The 21,381-nt window shown below is 27.9% G+C and overlaps 1 protein-coding gene across 1 annotated transcript; it reads left to right on the forward strand.

Moving 5' to 3' along the window:
• Positions 1-54: 54 nt before the first annotated feature.
• On the forward strand, positions 55-11,712 carry Csas (CMP-sialic acid synthase). The gene is made up of 5 exons (XM_016052912.4): positions 55-214; positions 3,689-3,841; positions 4,450-4,602; positions 7,659-7,797; positions 10,614-11,712. The coding sequence occupies exons 1-5, from the start codon at positions 55-57 to the stop codon at positions 10,747-10,749; spliced, it is 741 nt and encodes a 246-aa protein (XP_015908398.1). The 3' UTR covers positions 10,750-11,712.
• Positions 11,713-21,381: the final 9,669 nt, after the last annotated feature.

A 21,381-nucleotide genomic window follows, 5' to 3' on the forward strand; every position in this document is an offset into this window, starting at 1 on the left:
ATAATCACTCTCAATTACTTCTCTGATTACGTCCTTGGCCTTCGAAAACGAAAGATGGAAGGAAGAGGAAATTCCACGTCCGGCTTAGGATGTCATATTTGTGGTCTAGTGTTAGCTCGCGGAGGAAGTGTGCGAGTTCCGAGAAAAAATGTGCGATCTATTGCGGGTCTACCTTTAATAGCTTGGGTTTTGCATCCTATGCTAGACTGTAAAAGTAAATTCCTTTGCAATTTAAATAATTTTCCCGTTACCTTTTAGGGTTGCAATTAAAAATATCATTACTATCGGAAAGAATTTCGTAGTTACCTTTTACGGCTTTAACTACGAAAATTGCTGTAGCATTTAGGGAAATTACGGAATTGAATTTTATGTTTAAAATTAAAAATATTATTATTATTAAAAGGAATTCCATATTTACTTTTTTGGGCTTTAATTAATAGATGTCATTATTATTTAAAGAAATTACGCAAATGGATTTTAGATTTGCAATAAAAAATATCAATATTCAAAGAAATGATTTATCTCTATTTTATAAATTAATATACGTTTTTTAAAAACTACTAATAGCTTACAGAGATAATTATAATATGTTTCGTGATGAAGTGGTTAAATATAGAAAGTAACAAAAATGCAATAGTCCTAACAAATTTAATGATACACACAAAAATGAGTGCAAATTTCAAAAAGAAACTGCCAAATATCTTCGAACATGATCTAAATTTTACGCACAAATATTAACATAATTTACGTAGATATCTTTTACTATTAATTAACCTACACAAATTTTATTAAAATCATATTTCTTAATATGAAAAACTTTTATTATAATTTTTTATTTAATTATAAATTTTCTAAAGAGTGAAAGAGTTCTTTTGAGGGCATAATTGATTGGCTCAGTAATTACTTTCTTACACTTTTCTAGAATCAGCAAAATAAAATGGAAATTAAAGTTTTTTTTATGGTATTAGCACTATGGGTATAAAGTTGAATTGCTCTAAAACGCTTTATTATATGAATAGTAAAACACTGTTAGCTGTAATTTTTAAAAAATTAATGCTATTTTAATGCTCCTGTGAATATATGATGCCATATGCTACTTATATTCATATTCCATTGTTTTCAGAAAGATTGATTTATTTCAATTTTACTTTCTTACAAATAAATGTAGAATGTAAAAATATTTAAATGTACATTTTAAAAAAAGGAGAACTTGTCTTATTAGTTTAATCCATTTATCTGCATCGAAGTTATGAAAGGACTTTAATCACAGTTGTATATTAATTTATTTTAATGTTTTGCTATTAAAAATATCTTTCAACAATTATTATAGTATTAAATTCTAATTATATAGTTTTTACTAAGATGATTTTTTTCATGCAAAAGATTTTGAGGTAAACAGCTTACTCAGTGCTTAAAAATTATGGCCTTGTACAGAAAAATATATGATGTAATTCTTTTTTTATTATAAGAATTATGTACAGATGATTAAACCATTTCGAAGAACATACATTTTATTAGTAATTTTTTAAATAGACTGTTTTCATTAAATTAATGAAGTATGACTTTTAATATTAACAAACAACTAATAACTATAAATACGACTTCTAACTAACTACTATTATTACTAAGTATTATAAATCTTTAATAGCTGTGTAACAAGTATCTCGAAAGCAACGTAAGTATCATAACTGTTATTAACATGTAATGTAAATATTATTATTTTTATTTATTTATTTTTCTAAAACAAGGATTGAAAAACTATAAATATTGCTAAGATCAGAGTAAGACTTGCACCTTGATGCGTTAACATGTAATATAAATATTATTATTTGTATTAAATTACTGGTTAATCGAAACAAAAGGTGTCAGATCATTTGAGTAATTGTAAGCACTTATACAATTAGTATTTTTATCCAATCAAGAGTCAAATATGTAATGCAAGAAATTTAAATCTTCGCAAATTAGACGTTAAAATTATGACAGAAGATTTATCAACGTAAAAAAAATGAGAGAAAAATAGATTTAGGAAATACGCCGATAACAAAAAGTTTTATTAATGTGCTTTGTATTTTATTTTCAAAACAAAACCTTTTATAAGATGTTATGGCTTTCATTTTTCAACTTCGATTGAATTGTTAAACAGAAAATTGTTATAAAGCTCTCAGAATAGTGGCAGAGTTCAACCAACATCGGATTTCGAGGTATTGTGTAAGAAAAAAACTTCACGACGCTTTTTTCCCAGAGGTAATTCATTTTTTAGAAATATTCGAGCTTATGTTGCTTTTGTGTCGTCTAAATAGTTGATAGAGAGTCACTTGGCTAAATAAGCGATTCTGAAATCATTATCGGAAAAAAATCTGTAAATAAGAATCTGAAATGGATCTGAAGAATTTTTCTTCAATATGACAACATGAGAATAAACATGGAATTTTATCACTTGGCGAAGCATTGGAGGATGTGTTGGTACACCCATCATACTCACCTGACCTGCCTTTCGTTGCTGACTTTTACTTATTTTGAGTTCTTAAAAATTCCTTGTGTTATATGACATTCAAATAAAACGAGGTTGTAAATCGGCGCTATTTCTCACTGATTTTGAAAAGTCTTTCTATGAATAAAAAATTTTGCCCCTCTCTGAAAAAAGACAAATGGTTATCGAGTAAAATGTGTAATATATCACTGATTGTTTGATTGTTATTTGTGCTTTATATAACTAAACACACTTTTCTAAAACATGAAAAATTCACGGTATATTTTCTAACATAATGTACAGCTGACACGAAAATGTGAATTAATTTATACCATCAATGCAAGTATTGCGGAAAAGAGTTGCACTCTACCTTAATTGATCATCTCAGTTTAACATTAGTATCTATTTGCTAATTTTCAAAAACAAAATATAGTATTTTTAGCACACATCAATCAAAATCTCTTTTCGTACTTTTAAGAATTTAACCACAAAACATTGTTAATATCAGTCCATAGAAAATGGTATTTCTAATTAAATTTTAGGCTTGAAATTGTCATTATAGCACTTTCTTCATATGTAATTCTTAGCACCTTAGTATGACTCAACTATGTGTTCACTTAGTTGAATAATAATTATTTAACTATATGTTCACTTTGTTGTATAATTACTATAATTCCAATATATGTTCCCTTTGTTGAATATCAATTATACAAATATATGTTTCCCTTGTGGAATAATTACAATAATTTAAATAAATGTTCACTTTGTTGTTAAATAATTATTCAATTATATGTTCACTTTGTTGAATAATGACTATAATTCAACTATATGTTTACTTTGCTGAATAATAATTATTCAACCATATGTTCACTTTGTTGAGTAATACTTATTAAACTATATGTTTACTTTGTTGAATAATTACAATAATTTAACTGCATGTTCACTTTGTTGAATAGTAATTGTTCAACTATATGTTCTTTTTGTTGAATAATTTTAATAATTTAACTATATGTTCCCTTTTTAAATAATTATAATAATTTAACTATATTTTCCCTTTGTTAAATAATAATAATTCAACCATTGAATAATAATAATTTATTAATGTTCACTTTGTTGAATAATTACCATCATTCATATGTACCTACTTTGTTGAATAATTTCCATAAATAAACTATGTGTTAACTTGGTTGAATAATGGGATACTGCGATTATTTTCAGAGCTGACATCCGTCTGGGTTTCAACAGATGATACAGAGATTGCTGAAGTTGCTCTTAAATATGGTGCTCAGGTTCATTACAGAGACAAAAAGACTGCCAATGATTCTAGTTCGTCATTAACGGGTGTTCAGGATTTCGTCGCCAAACATCCAGGTCAGCATAATCTTAAGAATTTTTATCTATCAATACGCTTTAATTGTTCCCCAATAAAAAGTTGCTAAATATTTAGCCTAGATCAAAACATGATTTACAAAGCTGCAAATAAAATAGTTTGAAACGGGTCTCGACCCGCTTGAAACATATCATAACAAAGCTCACTCCATAAAATAATTACTTTTAAATGTTTCTCATCAACAAAAAAATAATACAATTACTTATTTCTATGTGGACGACTGGATATTCTCCATCCTTATATATGTATATATATATATATACCCTCCCTCGCTCTCACCGTAATGTTTACAGTAATATTTATTTAAACGGTATATTAGATTATTTTGTTTCCTAACATGTTCCCTAAAAATGGAATTTATGGCAAAAACTACTTAAGTACTTTTCATAAGTACTTTTTCCGTAATTAGATTCGAAATTTTTACAGTGTATAGATGTAACATCTTATAGAACTATGCAGATCAGAAATTCAGTGGTATTGTTTAATACTCAAAGATGTTTTCTTAATGATCATTATTTACAAAGAAACTGTAATTATAACCATTACAAAGAAACTTTAATGTATTTAAGATTCCTTTTCTTTCCTTCAGAAATATCTGTGGTAGCACTAGTACAGTGTACTTCTCCATGCCTTTTACCAATGTACCTGGATAAAGCCTGTGAAATGGTGCTCGAACAAAACTATGATTCTGTATTTTCAGTTGTTAGACAACGAAAACTTCGTTGGAAAGAAATTGCAGCTGGTGAGTAAGTCATTTATTTAGAAAAATAAAAATATATATATTTCTCCTAAAAGCACTGCTTGTTGATTTAAATCAGCTTGATTTAAATCACGATTTAAATCATGATTTAAATTAAATAATATTTTTTTAAATCATTGATTTATTTCTTTTCTTAGTTTTAAAATTTATTTTAAATAAATTGCTGCATTAATTTTAAAATTTATTATTGCTGCATTAATTAATTTTAGCTAATGAAATTACTTTCTTTCTTGGTATGTGTTGAATTCTAACACATTTGAAATTACATTTTTTTAAATCCTTTGATTTTTGAGATTGAAAGTACAGATTAAAGTAAACATTTAAGTATTTTTTTCTCATATGTTTACAGTATGTTTGACATTATCAGATTTTCTATAAAGAAATTTTGAGAAAAAAAAATTTCATTGAGTGCGCAGACTTTTTATAAAAAAATTTTTTAACTTAACTTATTAATTTTTATATGGGATTAAAAATGAATATTTTAATATAAAAATATATAGATTAAATATTTATTTATTTTTTGATGAATGACTGCATTTATAAACACAATCTGTAACATTTATTTTGTCATTTTGAAAATCAAGAGGGGAAAAAAAAAGAAATCACAATTTTAAATTAAAATTATGGTTTAGTAATTGAAATTTTGTTTTAATAGTTAAAATATTCTTTACATTTTCTATTTCATCTATTCTTTAAATTTCAATCATGCATTTGTTTCAAAATGGTTGCTATGAATTCAAAGCCATGTATTATAATGAAAAATTGTTTTAGGTAGTCAGAGCTTTTGAAATATTGTTATAATATAGTTTTAATATTAATTTAATTTTGATTAAATATCTATAAAGTTTTTTTAGTTATAAAGAAAAGAAACTTTTAAAGTAAGAAACTTTTTTTTAGTTATAAATCAAAGTTCTTACAGTGTATTTGAATTTTTAAAAAAATCCGATTTGAATAAAAAAAATCTGATTTTTTTTTACTTTTTTTAAAAGATCAAAAAAATTACGAACCTTGCCTAAAAGTCAGTGTACATGATAGTAGTACATAAACTTCATGAAAAAAGAAACATTCAAATTCAATATCAGGAGATTTTGAAAATTGCGTGATTAATTGTGCTAATCCTGCTTCATGACATGCATGTTATAGTTCTTGTTTATCAAGTATAATAATATTTTCTCTGCAATTTATTACAGTATAAGCTTTAATAATAATTATTATTTAAATAGAATAGAGTCTTCTCTATTTATTTTGTCCGAAAAAAGAAACATTTCTATGGGAGACAACTTTTTAAAATTGTTTTCTAATTTACGATCTTAAACTTTGACTTTTTTTCTGGCTACTCAAAGTTTGAAATCTAGTCTTAAATTTATGAAACAAATATTGAATGGTTATATCTAAAAATAATAACTAACGTCAATAAATGTAATTAAATGACTTCCGTTTATTGATAGAATTTTAGATTTTCAGTATTCATTCATTATTATTGATCAATAAATTCTTATCATCAAATAACTGAATCCTTAAACTCTAAGTAAATACATTATCTTTTGCATAAAAATACATCATTATTATTATTATTGGTATTTCAAAGATAAAATCATTTTATAAACATTTATTTGCTAAAAGCCTACTTTAACAATATTTTAAGCATCAGTCAGAAAAAATATATAAATGTTCAAAGAAAAGCAGAAAAAAGTCAATTTGTGGTTTAATTGCTTTGTTATAAATTTGCTTTCGTATTTGATGACACATTTGAGATACCAAAAATTACAATTTAAATGCCTGTGTAACTGGTAATTTTGGTAAACTATAATATGAATTTGCGTATTTTTTAAATTTCTTGGTAATAATAATTCTATTTTAAATTTTTGATTTCTGTAGATATTTTTTTGATATATTACAGAATTTTTTTTAAATTGTTAAAGTGTTAGGAACTATGTTTCTCCTGTTTTTTTTTTTTTTTTTTTTTTTTTTTGTAGCATGAGCATTTTTGATGCCTCCTTTCTTTTTGCTTTTAATCAAGATTCAAAGGATGCAAAAGCTTCTCAAGACATTTGCGCTGTGTATAAAAAAGGAGCCATAGCTGAAAGAACCGTTCGCAATTGGTATGCCAAGTTTAACCCTTTGCGGTCGTATGTCTACTCTCAGCCGCCACAGCTTACTGGCAAACTACATGTAGGTGTAAAGAGTAAAGATTGTTCTGTATGTTCAAACAGAAAAATTAAAAGCGGGAGACACCAAACTAATTATTTTTGTGATACATGTTCTCGAAAACCAGGGCTTCGTATTGGAGACTGCTTTGAAAGATACCACACGATGGAGAACTATAAAATATAATTTTTACATCAAATTAAAACATGTTATTGTGTTAGATACACCTAAAGTTTTACTTAAAAAAATAATAATAAATAAATTTAAAAAAATTCTTTATAATTTTGCACAATATGTATAACTCTTCGTTCAACGAAAATTAATTCCGACCAGCATGACACTTATATATAAACTTAATACGACCGCAAAGGGTTAAAAATGGAAATTTTGGCCTCACAAAAGCACCTCGATCTGGATGTCCTGTTGAGCTCGATGATGAGCGATTAAACTAACTTTTGCACCAAAATTTGCTCCAAACGTTGAGGAACTAGCAGATAAAATATAATGCTCTCACGCTGGATGCTGGATATCGGGGTTATCTCGGCGTTTGGCGCGAAGCGCCACTAACCGATTCATCGATTCTGTTTTGTCGTATTTTAGGAAGTCCTAAATATCTTTGAAGTTGTAGTATGTGCTCTCACGCTCGAAACTTTTAACAAATTAAAGAAAAAATATTTTTTTAAAAAGTGGTAGCTCAGTTTCCAACCCTATGTTTCAAAACATTGAGAAAAATTCCAATTTTAGCAATTTAGTATTTATTTTTGATAACTTTTTAACTAATGGAAAATAAACAGTTGTATAAAAATATGTAATAAATGTGTTGTTATTTAACTGAGTAAAGCTTCATTATATACATATGCTCTTAAATTCTAATTTAATTCGGTTTTTAGGTGAAAGTACAGAAGCTTTGAATTTCAACCCTAGGCATCGACCTAGAACACAAGATTGGAAAGGTGAACTTGTAGAAAGTGGCCATTTTTACGTGACTAGAACTTCTTTAATTAAGGAAAACCTGTTACAAGGGAAAAGGTATTGATGAATCGAATCATCGTTTTTTTTTCTAACAGCGTCATTTCTGAGCATTCATGTGTTTAAAAAAGTTTTTTTTTTACTTATTTTATAACTAAGAATAATTTTTTATTGGCAGTGAAAAAATAACAAAATTAAGTTGCTCTTTCGATTATTAGGATCCCCAGAAAAAAAGGAAACTTAAATAATCGAAAGTCATTTATTTTACAATAGAATAAATTACATTAGAATATGAACGAAGTTGTTTTAACATAATGTTATGAAGATCTTAATATAATAAATAAATAAATATGGTAAATAATTTTAAAAGAATAAGTTGAAATGAATTCAAAAAGTGTACACGTTATGGTAAGAAAAAAAAACCGAGAATGAAGACAACTCTACCGAAATCTAATGTATAGCAGATGAAGAAGGTGGGTCTGTAAACACCTAAACCAGTTTGTTTACCTGAGGAAACTTGGAGGATTTTTTTTTTAAAAATTTCAGCTCCTCACTTTTCCGTCCGGCAATTAGACAGGTTTTAGTGTTTTCAGTTCCGTTTTTCCTCAACGGATTAACTTTGATTGCATTTTTTTTCCCTTCCCTTAAATAATAATTTGCGAATATACATGAAAGTTAATCATTACAGGACATCCTCTGCATTTTTCAGTGGCTAATTATTTTTTATGGCAAGCTCGCTTTGTGAAACATATTCGAGATTTGATTGCAAATAAGGAAAAGGGAATTAATGACGCATTTTCTTTTGGAATGCTGTCATTTATCAAGATCTCTGTCATATAGAAGTTTTAAAAAATATTATCTCTTAATTTCTAACTCCGCTAAGCGATAAAAAAAAGAGAAAATGAAAAGCAAAAAGAACAAAAGATAGATCTGATCAAGATACAAGCTTCGGGGAACAATTGATTATGATTTGCTGAAACAGTAGACAATTATCACTTTGCAAGAACTCTTATCTTTTTATGGCGTCCGCTTTTTGAATTGAAACTTAATACCTCATACATTTATAAATTGCATTATTCTTTTCATTTTTTCAGCATTATTCTTTTCATTCTTTTTATCATAATATTAACGATTTGTTTGTTTGTTTTTTAATTGTTTAGAATTTTAATCTCTGAAAAACTAGCCACTTGTTTTAAACAATAACGTGTACTTTACTTTAAAAATGATATAATTGGCCGCCGACCTGTAGACAAAATTTCCAAATTTTATCGTGTAACACTAATAACAGGTGAGTTGTTTCTGGAGTTACTTCTACTAAGACCAAAGCTATAAGTGGAGAACAGAAGCTATATTCTCTTAAAGTAATATAATTTCTGGTAAAGCAAGAAGCTTTAAAGAAATTAATTTCTTATTTACGAAATGCATATGGATTTTAAGACACTAATGCACTTTATGGTAATATGTTCAAGTTTAATTTCATAATAATGTATGCGTTTTAGGCCTAAATATTTAGGGACGTGGGCGAAGAAAAAATTGATATACTTTCTTGTTCATTTATATATTATTATTTCTTTATTTACCTTTTTGAAATTCACAACTTCTTCAGATCAAAATTTCAATGTGTATCGTTTATTTTACGCATTGTACAACATGTCTATCTAATTATTTCATGGTAAAATGTACCGTGTTTCTGGCTCTATGAAAACACCAAAAAGCTTAATAATTTTTACCAAAGCTCTTTGGCAATGATTTTGCTATAATTAACAATAAAATATGGTTTTATAATCTATAATAAAATTTGGTGAATGAGGTCAAATTTGGTAATTTTATAATAAAAACTTAGAGCTCGGCACTAAAAAAAAAAAAAAAAAAAAAAAAAAAAAAAAAAAAAAAAGAACTGAAAAGTAAATTTAATCGAATCATTTTTTTTAATTATTCGATAAAATTTACTTTTCAGTTTTCTTCTTTTTCTTTTTTTGCTAAATATAAAACCAAAATTTCCAGATAATCCTTATTCTCATATAGACGGAAAAATTACCAAATTAATTACTTAAATATCTTATATTTTGGTTTTTAATAATACCAAAATTAGGGTTTTTGTTACCAGAAATGTCATTAACATACAGTACGGTAATTTAACCTGAATTTTTTCCCCATATAGTTCTAATTCCATTTTACTTTATTGGATAAGTGTAATGGAATATAGAGGCAGTGTTATATGTACATGGGATGTTTAAATTCCTTGTCAAAAAATTAAGTCAAAAAAGTATTCGCAAGCCACCACCGCAAATTAAGCGAGAAATGAACAAAACGCTATCGAAATCTATCTAACCACTAGTGAGGAAGACGAGATGAAAAATATCAAAACCACTTTAATTGCCTGATGAAACCTGAAGGCGTTTATAAAAATCCCCTTTAAACATCTCTCTGTTACCTCTGGCAAGCAATGAAACAGTATTTGATGCTTTCAGTTCCCCTTTCTTCAGTAGTGATTCGTTCGATTTCGATATCGTTAATGTCTTTTTCCTCGCTTATATTTTTATTAACACCGATAAATTAATTTATCATTCACAAGTGATTAATCTATAATTGATTAATTTAGACTGATATATAATTGATAATAATTTAGACTGAAATATAAATTAAAAGAAGTAATAAAATATTATAAGTATTAGTAGAAAGAGTAGTTTATAAATGAAACACTGAATTGTAAATTAGTGCGATTGATTTATAACTTACTTCATATTTAACAAGAATTCTAAAACCATACATTAAGGGTGTTCATCACAAACATGCATTGTTCATAAAAATCATCATTTTAAATATTGCTTTTTTTTCTTTTTCTTTTTTTTTTTTTTTTTTTTGTATGTATATAGGTGCGGTTATGTTGAAGTACCAGAAGAATTGGCGATCGAGATTGATTCAGAAACAGACTGGATCATAGCTGAAAAACTTTTGGAACTATATGGTTATCGTAAAAATGTTAACGAATTGAAAGAGTATTATGTATAATGAACATAATGCTATAACGAAAAGGTATAAATTCCCTCTTTGTCAAGAAATGAGCTTAATTTTATTATTCTGAAATTTATGCAAACGATTTAATTCAGAACAAAAGCGCATAACTTAAATTTTGTTTGAAAACATTTCCTAAGCAATATTTTGATAATAATTTAAAAACTACAGTTAATTCCACTAATTAAAAAAAATTCAGGATTTTTGAAAACATTTCATACAGCGTGCCAAAAACATAAATCTACCTTTCAGTAATTTTTCTGAACAAGCATGTAGAACAGAATAATGTGCTATTATTATTATTACTATTAATAATAATAATAATAAAACTATTACCGCAACACAAATTGTGAGCTATGGGCACAACTTTGTGACGGCATAGTGGAGCATTGCGCACCAACTGCCTATACTTGCCAGGCAACATAGCACTCATCAATCTGAAGCAGAGAAGGCTTCAAGCCGGAACTGAGGATTGAACCCCGGTTCTTCAGAAGGATAGCTCAGTTCCTTTAACTGAACTATCAAGGCCAAAAATATGTACTTAATCAAATTAGATTTTTATTGTCACAAGAGTAAAATACTAATTTATTTTTACAACGAAAGTAAAATACGAAAGGACATTAAAATTGTGTATTTTATTGCATATTGCATTCAAAAATATTTAAAATTGTATTTAAATAAAAAAGTTAACCTATTTTTAGAAGAATTTGAATGCTTATAGTATTTCGCTTTTGAGTCCAATTGTTGCATTTACATTTTGCTTTGGAATTCATAACGCTAAGAAACTATATAATAAAAATTTTATTTGGCTAAACTAAAAATAATAATAGTAATAATAAAAATAAAATTTAAAAAAAAACCTAGTTTGACTCTGTATACATAAACTATAAGACAAAGTATAAATGAAACATAGTTGAAAAATTAACCATTCCTTCAAAATCTAAAAAAAAAAAAAAAAAATTATCGCGATGTCTTTATTGTCACAACATAAACGACTCTGAAGTTCTTAACGACGCATTTAAAATTCAATTTAGTTCTTAATTATATAATTCGAGGAACTGGTGTTAAACTTCACCAGTGGAATTATTTATAATCGCGGAAGTAAATGAAACTTTGTAATAAAAAATTTAACTTGAAGCAATAATCTTCCATTTTTGTGGGAGTTCGTTGTTCTCATAAATTTAGCGTGACGCACACACTTGTAAACTTTTCTGCACATAGTATTTGTCATAGGCAGTAAAAATTAATATTTATAAAAGGAGTAATGACGGAAGTTATTAAACTGTAACTGTAAACTATTATTTCAATTTTTCTCATTTATATAAAAAGAATGATTTATTGCGAAACATTGACAAACAACATATCGATTTTTTTCTTTTTCAAAATCTTCGAAAATAGTAAGAAATTGTGGAAAATGTCCATCGATTTTATTCAGGTATAATACATTGCTAGAAATTTTATAGCGTGTTAAACTATAATATCGTTTAAATTTGTAGCATTCTAAATATCACGCAAAGTTGAACCATATTATCATACTTCTTAAACTTGAACTATGGTTCAACTGGAAAGTAAACCAGATTTGATTCAAAGCTTCATTAAGCTAGCAGCAAATTTGTACAGAATTAAGGTTCAAGATACTGATATTATGGTTCGTTGTTTCACGTTTTCGGAAAGAGTAAAGGAAAAAATAATTTTAAAATACCTTAAACTTCATGTTACTTTCATATATATGAAAATTTTTTATTAGAAATATTTTTTTTTTTTAAATTTTGCTGTAGTATTATAGTACGGCTTTAAAATATTTAAATACCGATCTTTTAATTGTTGCTGATACTTATTCTTGCTTAAAAAAAATCCTAATTTATTATTAATTTATTTTAAACATATACCAGATTTATTTCAGATTTACATATACCAGATAATATTTTACAAACACTTCTGTTTCATAAATATTATGATTTATATATATTATTATAATGGTACGGTATGGTATTATTATGGTTATGATATCAGTATTATGATTTATATCTGTCTGCACAGTTTTATTTTCTAGGTATGTAAAATATATTTTTTTTAAACAAAGAGGTGTTAATTTTAATATTGTTGTTCATATTTTTCTTTAAGTAGTACACTGCAAAAAAAAATTCCCGAAACGTTTCTAAATTAACGGTACATGTAATTTTCCAAAACGTTTCTGAATATTTTGAAAACCTCTTAGACTGAATCGGTGTAAATGCAATTCAGTTTCTTACTTTTAATTAAAAAAAAAAAAAAAGAAATACTTCGCAATTGATCAAAAGCATGCTATTAAATGAAGTTATCTGAGATTTTTGGAAACATTTTTGTCAAATCAAAATTTGTTTCTGGAAATTTTTACAGTGTAATCACAAATATATTTGTCACATAATTTATTTTACTCTTTCCAAACTTATACGCAAGTAAAATCATTAATTTTATTTGTAACCATCAATCATAAATCAAATAAATTAATAACAAGACAAGAAACTCGGATAAAACTTTTCTTATTTAAACCATTTGCGCTTAGCGTCCTTTTAAAAGACGGATCCTTCCTGAAAAAAAGAAAAAGTGGTGGCATAAATGTTTCATTAATAGGATTTATTTTACAAAAAACATTATATTTCTGCCTACCATTATATATCAATAAGCACAGCGTTTTTGCAAAATTAAAGTGGTAGGTAAGATAAAGAGATATCAACTTGATATATACCAAATTATTACTTTTTTATATACTAAGTATTAATCATTTATAGACCAATTTTTGTATTCGGAATGGGTAAATCATTTTATAGACGAACTAAAATAGAAAAATCTTAAATATTTCAAACAGTTTAAATAAATTGAATAATTTAAAAGAAAACTCTGTTTCTATAAGAAGTTTCATGAAATTTTTAGTTGTAAATAATTGCATAAAAATGTTAAAAATGACTTTTTAAACTAATGATATGTCAGCATTCAATCGTATCATTTGCATACCGTGATTTGTGTACTTTGATAGTACAGTTTACATCTTTATATTAATCCAGTGCTGACTGGAGAACATTGAATTAATTTCCGTTTTGTTTCACATATCTATATTATACATAAATAATATATCATCAAAACACACTCATTTTTAACTACTGAATGTATTTATGACACTCACATACCCATTATCTTAAATATACCAAAATATTGTCTAAATGGCAAGAGCGAATAAGAGGACGTTCAAATATTTACGTAAGCACCTAAAGACGGAGGAGCTGTGATTTGCTGATTTAAGAAATCTTCTTCCAGATCACTACTGCGCAATCTCCAACCAGTCCGTAATTATTTGACGCTTGCGCACAGTGAATTGAGTTAAGAAGAAAGTCGAATCAAATGGGACGGTGACAAAGAAAGAAGCGTTTACGCATGGCACTAAATTCCATCTATCATCAAAATCCTTTCTCAATTGTAAAATAATTAAATTAGGAAAAATCATTTACATGAACAAAGGGGTTACAATTTGCCTATTTTTCGGATAAGAGAGGATACCTTCAAAATCAACACACACTTACTGTTGTAATATTCGAACGTCCCCTAAACATTAAAAAATTGTTTTGAATGGAAGGAATTTACAACTATTTATCTAGTGCTATCTATTAATATTGTTATAATTATTATTATAACAATTAAGAGTGCTGTTTTCTATTTCAACTTAAGAGTACATGGGGAAAACGACTGTTGCTTTCCTGCTCAACAAACAAATTTTCCTTCACGTTCTTCAATAGCTTTCAATGTTCGATTTTCCCAAGCCGTACGACACTGAGACGAAAAATAAATAAAATATATAAACTTAACTAAAATGATGACAGCACATAAGTTGGTTCCCAATCAGAAATTAAATTCCAATTTCCAAAAGATTTATTTTCGTCTTAAAAATTAATTTAAAAGAAGATTTATTATTTTAATTTCATAAAAAATGGCAGCACTAGTTTGATTTCTTAAAAAGTTGACCTAAAGGGCAGCGTTTTTCATGCACTCCGAATATTTCATATCTTTAGCTATAATAATCATATAATAAATACTTCATATTATATTATTATCATTATGAGGTTTTCAGCTATAAATTAATATTCAGTTAATAAAGATTTTATGAAAAATGGCAGCAATAGTTTGATTTTATAAAAAAGTTGACTAATGCAGCGTTTTTCATGCACTCTGAATATTTCATATCTTTAGCTATAATAATTGTATGAAATATTTTTTATTACTTTATCATTATGAGGTTTTCAGCTATAAATTAATGTTCAGTTAATTAAGATTTTATGAGTGGGCGCAATTGGTTTGTCTCGGCCTTCTGAGCCCAAGTCTGCAGGTTCGATCCCCGGCCCAGACACCGGATTTTCGGGATGTAGAAAATCCTCAGCGGCCATGTCGTATGATTATGCGGCATGTAAAAGATCCCTGGAGTGCCTTCTTGGCATTTCCGGCAAAATTAAAAATTCCTAGTGCACTTTAGCATCCAAATAGAGTCTCGGTGCTGCCATCTAGTGTGGCAGACACTAGACGTCCAAATTAACATGGCCAACGGTATGTCACCCATTGTGATGGTCCTGAAAGAGTGGATACCACCTCTGGAGAACGCACTAGGTCTGCTCATCGGGAAAAATGATTGTGCAGCTCATAGGAAGAAAAAAAAAGATTTTATGAAAAATGACACTAATATGGTTTTATGAATATTATTAGCTAGAAAATAGCAATACTATTAATTCAATTTTATGAAAAATAATGAGTTCAACTGATGAAAAATGACGAGTAATTGCTGCATAAGTTTGATTTTTTGCAAAGTTGAGCAGAAATCATTTTCCTCGTGTACTTTTTACATTTCATATCTTGTGCTACAATAATCTAAAAGAGTCTTTCATGTTACTTTTATTATAATTACAAAGTTACTAACAATCTAACGTTGTAGAATAGCAATAGAAATTAGATTTTGTATTTGTTGATATACTCGTAAGTTTTGTTTTAGCTACATATTGTATTACCAATCATTTTTTATTTTTATAGCAATTAAATATTTAATAAACATGTTCTACAAATAAAGCGTTGAGTTGTTGCATTATTTTTCAATTACTTTTTGAGTTACTGAGAAGATTTTCCCCAATTATGTACAAAATTTATCATACAGCATCGACTAAACAAATCTTAATAAGAAAAGCAAAACTTCAATGATTCTTTTTTTTTTTCTTCTTCTTCTTTCAACGTTTTAGGTTACATTTTTTTTAAGTAAGGGGGAAATAAAAATGATTATTTTCTTCTTTTAACTCTACTAGGATGAATTAAATTATGAAAATTTTTTTATAATCTTATTCATTTCAGTTTTGTGTTTGCTTGTTGATTTGCTTTGGTCGGGAAGAGGTCAAAATTTCGATTAGCGATAAAATTAAGATAAACTTTGCTTGGAGTACTTAGGAAACAATATTAACTTGCATTGTGGATCAGGAACAAAGCTCCAGTTGAAATCTGAGCACTCTATCTAGTCGAAAAATGGTCAATATTTTGATTAATAATGAATTGCACTTTTGTTTGCCGTGATCAGGAAACGATTGCAACTTGCCATCCAGCATAATACTCGAACTAAAATGCAAGAGCTCCAGCTATTCAGAAAGTGTTCAAAATATTTTGACCGAATTGTTAAAAAAAGAAAATACTCGATTAAAATCAATTTTCGATAACCGGAATTTTCAATATTTGGAAATTTTTGGTGTCTTCTTTCGAGTTGCTATCACCGTGGTGTGACTGTATGTTACATCTCATTGTTAAAGAAACAATTTAGACTTCAAAATTGCAACCAAAAAAAATGAAAATATATCTAAAACAAGTTTTTCTACCAAAAAAAATAGTAATCATTTCTGCAAATTTTAATCAGCATTTATAACTATAAATAGGATCAGGAAGTTCATTTACTGAGAAACTTATCTTTAAATAGCAGTTGAATCGTTCATCCGGCGAATTCGCAACACAAAATTTTTTTTTCTTTATTATTATTAAATTAAGAAAACAGAACAATAAAACAAAGACCTATCAGTTGTAAAACAAGGACATTTTAACAAAGTCTTTTGAATACAGAATTATAGAACAGTCTTTAAAAGATTAATTTCAGTCCAAAACACACAATCAACAGAATAGATAGCTTTTACTAAGCATATTTACAGTAAGCTGGAAAATGGTATCAAGTTCGTTTTCAGGGATATAAAACGAAGATATTTTTAGGGATATAAAACCGTGATATCTTTAGGGATATAAAACGAAGATATTAGGGATATCAAACGAAAAAATGGGCATCATATTTCCCGATATCTTTTGTACTTAGAAATTAAGGGATGATAAGTTTCTTTCACAGCGGGAAAAAATTGGAATAAAAAAAAAACCACTCCGGAATAAATAAGTTTTTTCCAACCTAAGTGGAAGAAACTTTATTTAAAAAAGAAATCTAAAGTATTAAAACAATTTTTTAATCCGTTACAATCTAAATTGTTTAAAAAACTTCATTCGCTTCAAAAATATACACATAGGAAATAACAGTCGACATGCTTCAAGAGCTCAAATATAGGCGCCCATTTTTATTTGTAATCGTAAAGACCAGGCCTTATAGCATGCGGCTAATAAGTCCTTAATAGGTAGTACGCTTTGTATATAAAACACACATAAATCCTAATCTTATATAACTAATAAGGTAATATAAGATTATAATTGTAACTATATCTCATTTGTCAAGAATAGCGGTTTTCAAAAGGTGTTCCGCGTAACCCTAGGATTTCGTGAAAAAGTCACCGGAGTTCCGAGGATTTTTTCTAAACCAGAAATGATTTGTTAAACATAAAATTATATTTTAATCAATCAAAAATCCAAAATTTAACATTTCGGTTATTTTTATGAAACGATTTTAATAAAATGCCATAGAAAAACAAATCCTACAATTTAATTAATAAACAACGAAAAGCCTATGCATTCATACAAAATTTTATTAGTTTTTCTCATTTGAACTTCCCTATTCAAATAAAAATAGCCAAATTCATGAACCAAAATCTACTCTGATCACCATTTTTTTTTCCTCCAAAAATCATAATTCAATTTATTTTATTCATTTTCAGCTTATGCATACAGCAGAAACAAATTCAAAACTAGACTAAAAGCTATTCCATTACCTGCGAATTCAGCTGCTTGACACAAAACCCAATTTTAAAACATAATATTGATTAGCCAATGAAAACCACTTCATTCTCTCCATTAAATATTTTTAAAATACATAATTAGTTATCTTTCTATGGCTAGTATATATTTTACTGCTGCTAATGAATTTTATTTATTAAGCGGGTGTCAGGTTTCCGCCAAATGAAAGCCAAATCATTTAGTGTTCCATAGCTGAAAAAAATTTGGAAACCGCACGTATAAAAAAATATATTTAAGTTGAAAAATGTTAAGTAACATTTGATTTTTAGGGTGACAACATAAAATAGTTAGTTATTCTAAATTTTCGTTCCAACTCAGCTTGATTTTGTTTACAAAGCTGGATTATTCTAAGAATTTTTATATAATTTTTTTTAAAAAGCATTAAAAATCAGTTTCATGTGAATTAGTGGGTATCATATTTCCCATAAGACCCAGTTGGTAGAATGTTGGGCCCATGTCCAAGAGGTCGTGAGATCCCCGCCAGCCGAAGACTCCCGCGTACAAAATGGTGACTCGAGCAAGTTAACTCTGTTCGGGGTCACTAAGTCCTCCAAGTTCCCATTACAAATCAATACCTCTAGGGGTATTGGATCGGAGATTGATCGTGCTCTGGTTCAGGTGAAAATTACGATTTGCAAATGGATTGTGGGCGAATCTGTTCCCCTGTGAAACGGGCTGTAACGTATGTGTGTGCCAGTAGTTGAATTCTTGGCCATAAATGTTGCGATTGGAAAACAATAGGCTTGTTAGTATCGACAAGTATCATAAGAATACAACATATTTTCCACAGACACTTGTGTCTAGTGATATTTATGGAATTTTTTTAATAATTGATCAGTTAAAAACACGCAATATGAAGAACGTAGGTGGCACTACAACTGCCACACAGTGGTCAAAAATCGGAAAAAGCGGGCCATAAGTCAAAAAATTAAATAGCTCACAAGTACCAATCATTAATGTATTTTCGTCAACAAAAATATGAATCGATAATAATTCATAAACACAATATTCTAATTACTATAACAGTATTATCCACACTAAGTGATAAAAAGTTTTCCGCATCTGCTGTGTGACTTCTTTATTGCACTCTTCTATCAGTACCTACTATTTTTCATGCAATAAATCTTCAATGTTAAGCAATCTAAAAAATTTTGAGTGGTTTCAATTTTAGATTGGTTTTTAAATACCAAAATATTAAACAAGGGTCTACCTACATTTTATATAACTATTCAAATAATAACTAAATATATTTTATAACTACAGAAAGTCGCACATATTACATTGATAGTAGCCTTTTGAATGGCAATTAACAGATATTCCAACAGCAATTATTATTATCTTTATTTTATAAGTATTGTTTTTATGAACATTAAAATTCCAAGAAATAGTGGAAATCGATTATATTTATTTGATATAATTTTATTTTCATTGAAAATAATTTTACAAAATTTTTAATTATTATACTTTTTTTTTTAAATGGCAGGCAGTGAACTTTATTCTTCGCCTTAGAAGATGCCGGAATTGTTACTCATTTTACGTTACCCAGTGGGCACCTGTGAACCAAAGTCACGAAGGCGAGCAACATTACCCACGCCACAAACCCGTTCATAGGGTGCACCACAATCACACAACATCCATGCCCAGAGCGGGATTCGAACCCGCAGCCATTGGCTTCGCAGTCAGACGCGCTAGCTCGGCCACCTGGTCGGCTTAATTATTATATTGAAAAAAATTATTAAACTTACTTTCCTTTACATTTACATCAATAAGAGCCAACTTGGGGCAGTAATTTTTTGTTTTCCCTGGTTTTACACGCGTCATTGTCATTCTTTATAATGTGAGGGGAACCAAGGGGATCTCCTTTTTACAAATCACATTACATAAAGGTAACCTTGAAATTACTGTAGCATACTAATTATTTACATGGTCAACGCAGAAAGGCCTTTAAAAACTTGAAAAATTAACAAAAATGAAAAGTATAATTATTTCTGAAGTAACACCTGATAAAAGTGTACAACAAAGAGTCTCATTCCAGATACAGAAAACTTCTAACCACTTAGTACGTATAATACAATAATAATAATTAGAATATTTTGTCAATGACCTTTTATATTAATTCACACTTTCGTTGACTAAAAATCATTAACAATTAGTACTTATGAGGTATTTATTTTTTTGAATTTTGGCCAGCTTTTTCAGATATTCGACTACACCACACCACTTTGTTTTGAATAAGAGGAAAAATGTGATGCCACAATACATTTTTTAATAAGAAGAAATTGTTTTCTTATCGTCTCTTCAACTTGGATTAATTTTTTAATGGAGCTTGATTCTCTGACTGAGAATATCCAACTTTTTTTTTAATAATTTTTGGCACAGGAAAAAATAGGTGCCATATTTTCTGAAAATACCCACATGTTGCAAAATATTAACATTTTTAAAAACATTCAATTTAATCTTCAAGACATAAAATTGAGAGCATTTATCGTTCTACCTATGTGCAAATGGTTGATCATGACTAACTTACAATAGTCTAATTATGATGACGAATCATTACCCAGATTTAATGAAATACTTTAGTTAGGTTATATGAATTCAAGCATAAAAGATTATGAACATTGCTCATGTGAATATTTTTCAAGTTCACCAATTTTTTCATTAAGAAGTTTACAACTCAATTTTTTTTAAGAAATATAGTTCAATCTTACCTAACACAAATTTCACCCTGATAATTCATGAACAATTGTACACAAATTTCACCCTGATAATTCATGAACAATTGTCCGTTTACTGAACTGTCTTGTTCAAATCCTATATGTTAAAACACAGAATGAAAACAAGCATACTTATAAGTAATTCTTTACAATTTATTCAAACTCCTAATATACTTACAGAACTTACATCACATCACTTAAAAAATAAAAGTAAAAATTTGTTAATAAATGTAAAAACGTTTTCTTTTTTTTTAGTTTGTTATACCATACAAATCTCGGCATGAGGCAGCATTATTATACAGCGTTCAACTGATTTGTTTGTTTTTATATAAACCACTCTAACAATGTTTCAAAAATTTACTCTATGTTCCGCACATAGAAGTACATAAACAGTTTTGTAACACACAGCACAGGATAGCATTGCAAAGTGTGAAAAATAGTCAATGATAAAATTTTAGTTATTTAGTGCATGTACAAATAAAAAAAAATATTGAGGTCAAATAGTTATCAAAACTAGGCACATATGTAGTCACTAAATGTTTTGGATAGACAAGACTTTTTTTTTAAAGTAGGTATTTGTAATTTCATTACATCAGTTCACATAGTTTGATAAAGACAAGTAAAATCACACAAGTCATTTTACTTCAACGATATGTATAACACAGGGTAGATAATACCAGCTCACAAGTTATGTTGCACT

The sequence above is a fragment of the Parasteatoda tepidariorum genome, chromosome 3, assembly GCF_982258835.1.
Source record: "Parasteatoda tepidariorum strain Cologne lab strain chromosome 3, Ptep-v5.0, whole genome shotgun sequence".
NCBI classification, from domain to species: Eukaryota; Metazoa; Arthropoda; class Arachnida; order Araneae; family Theridiidae; genus Parasteatoda; species Parasteatoda tepidariorum.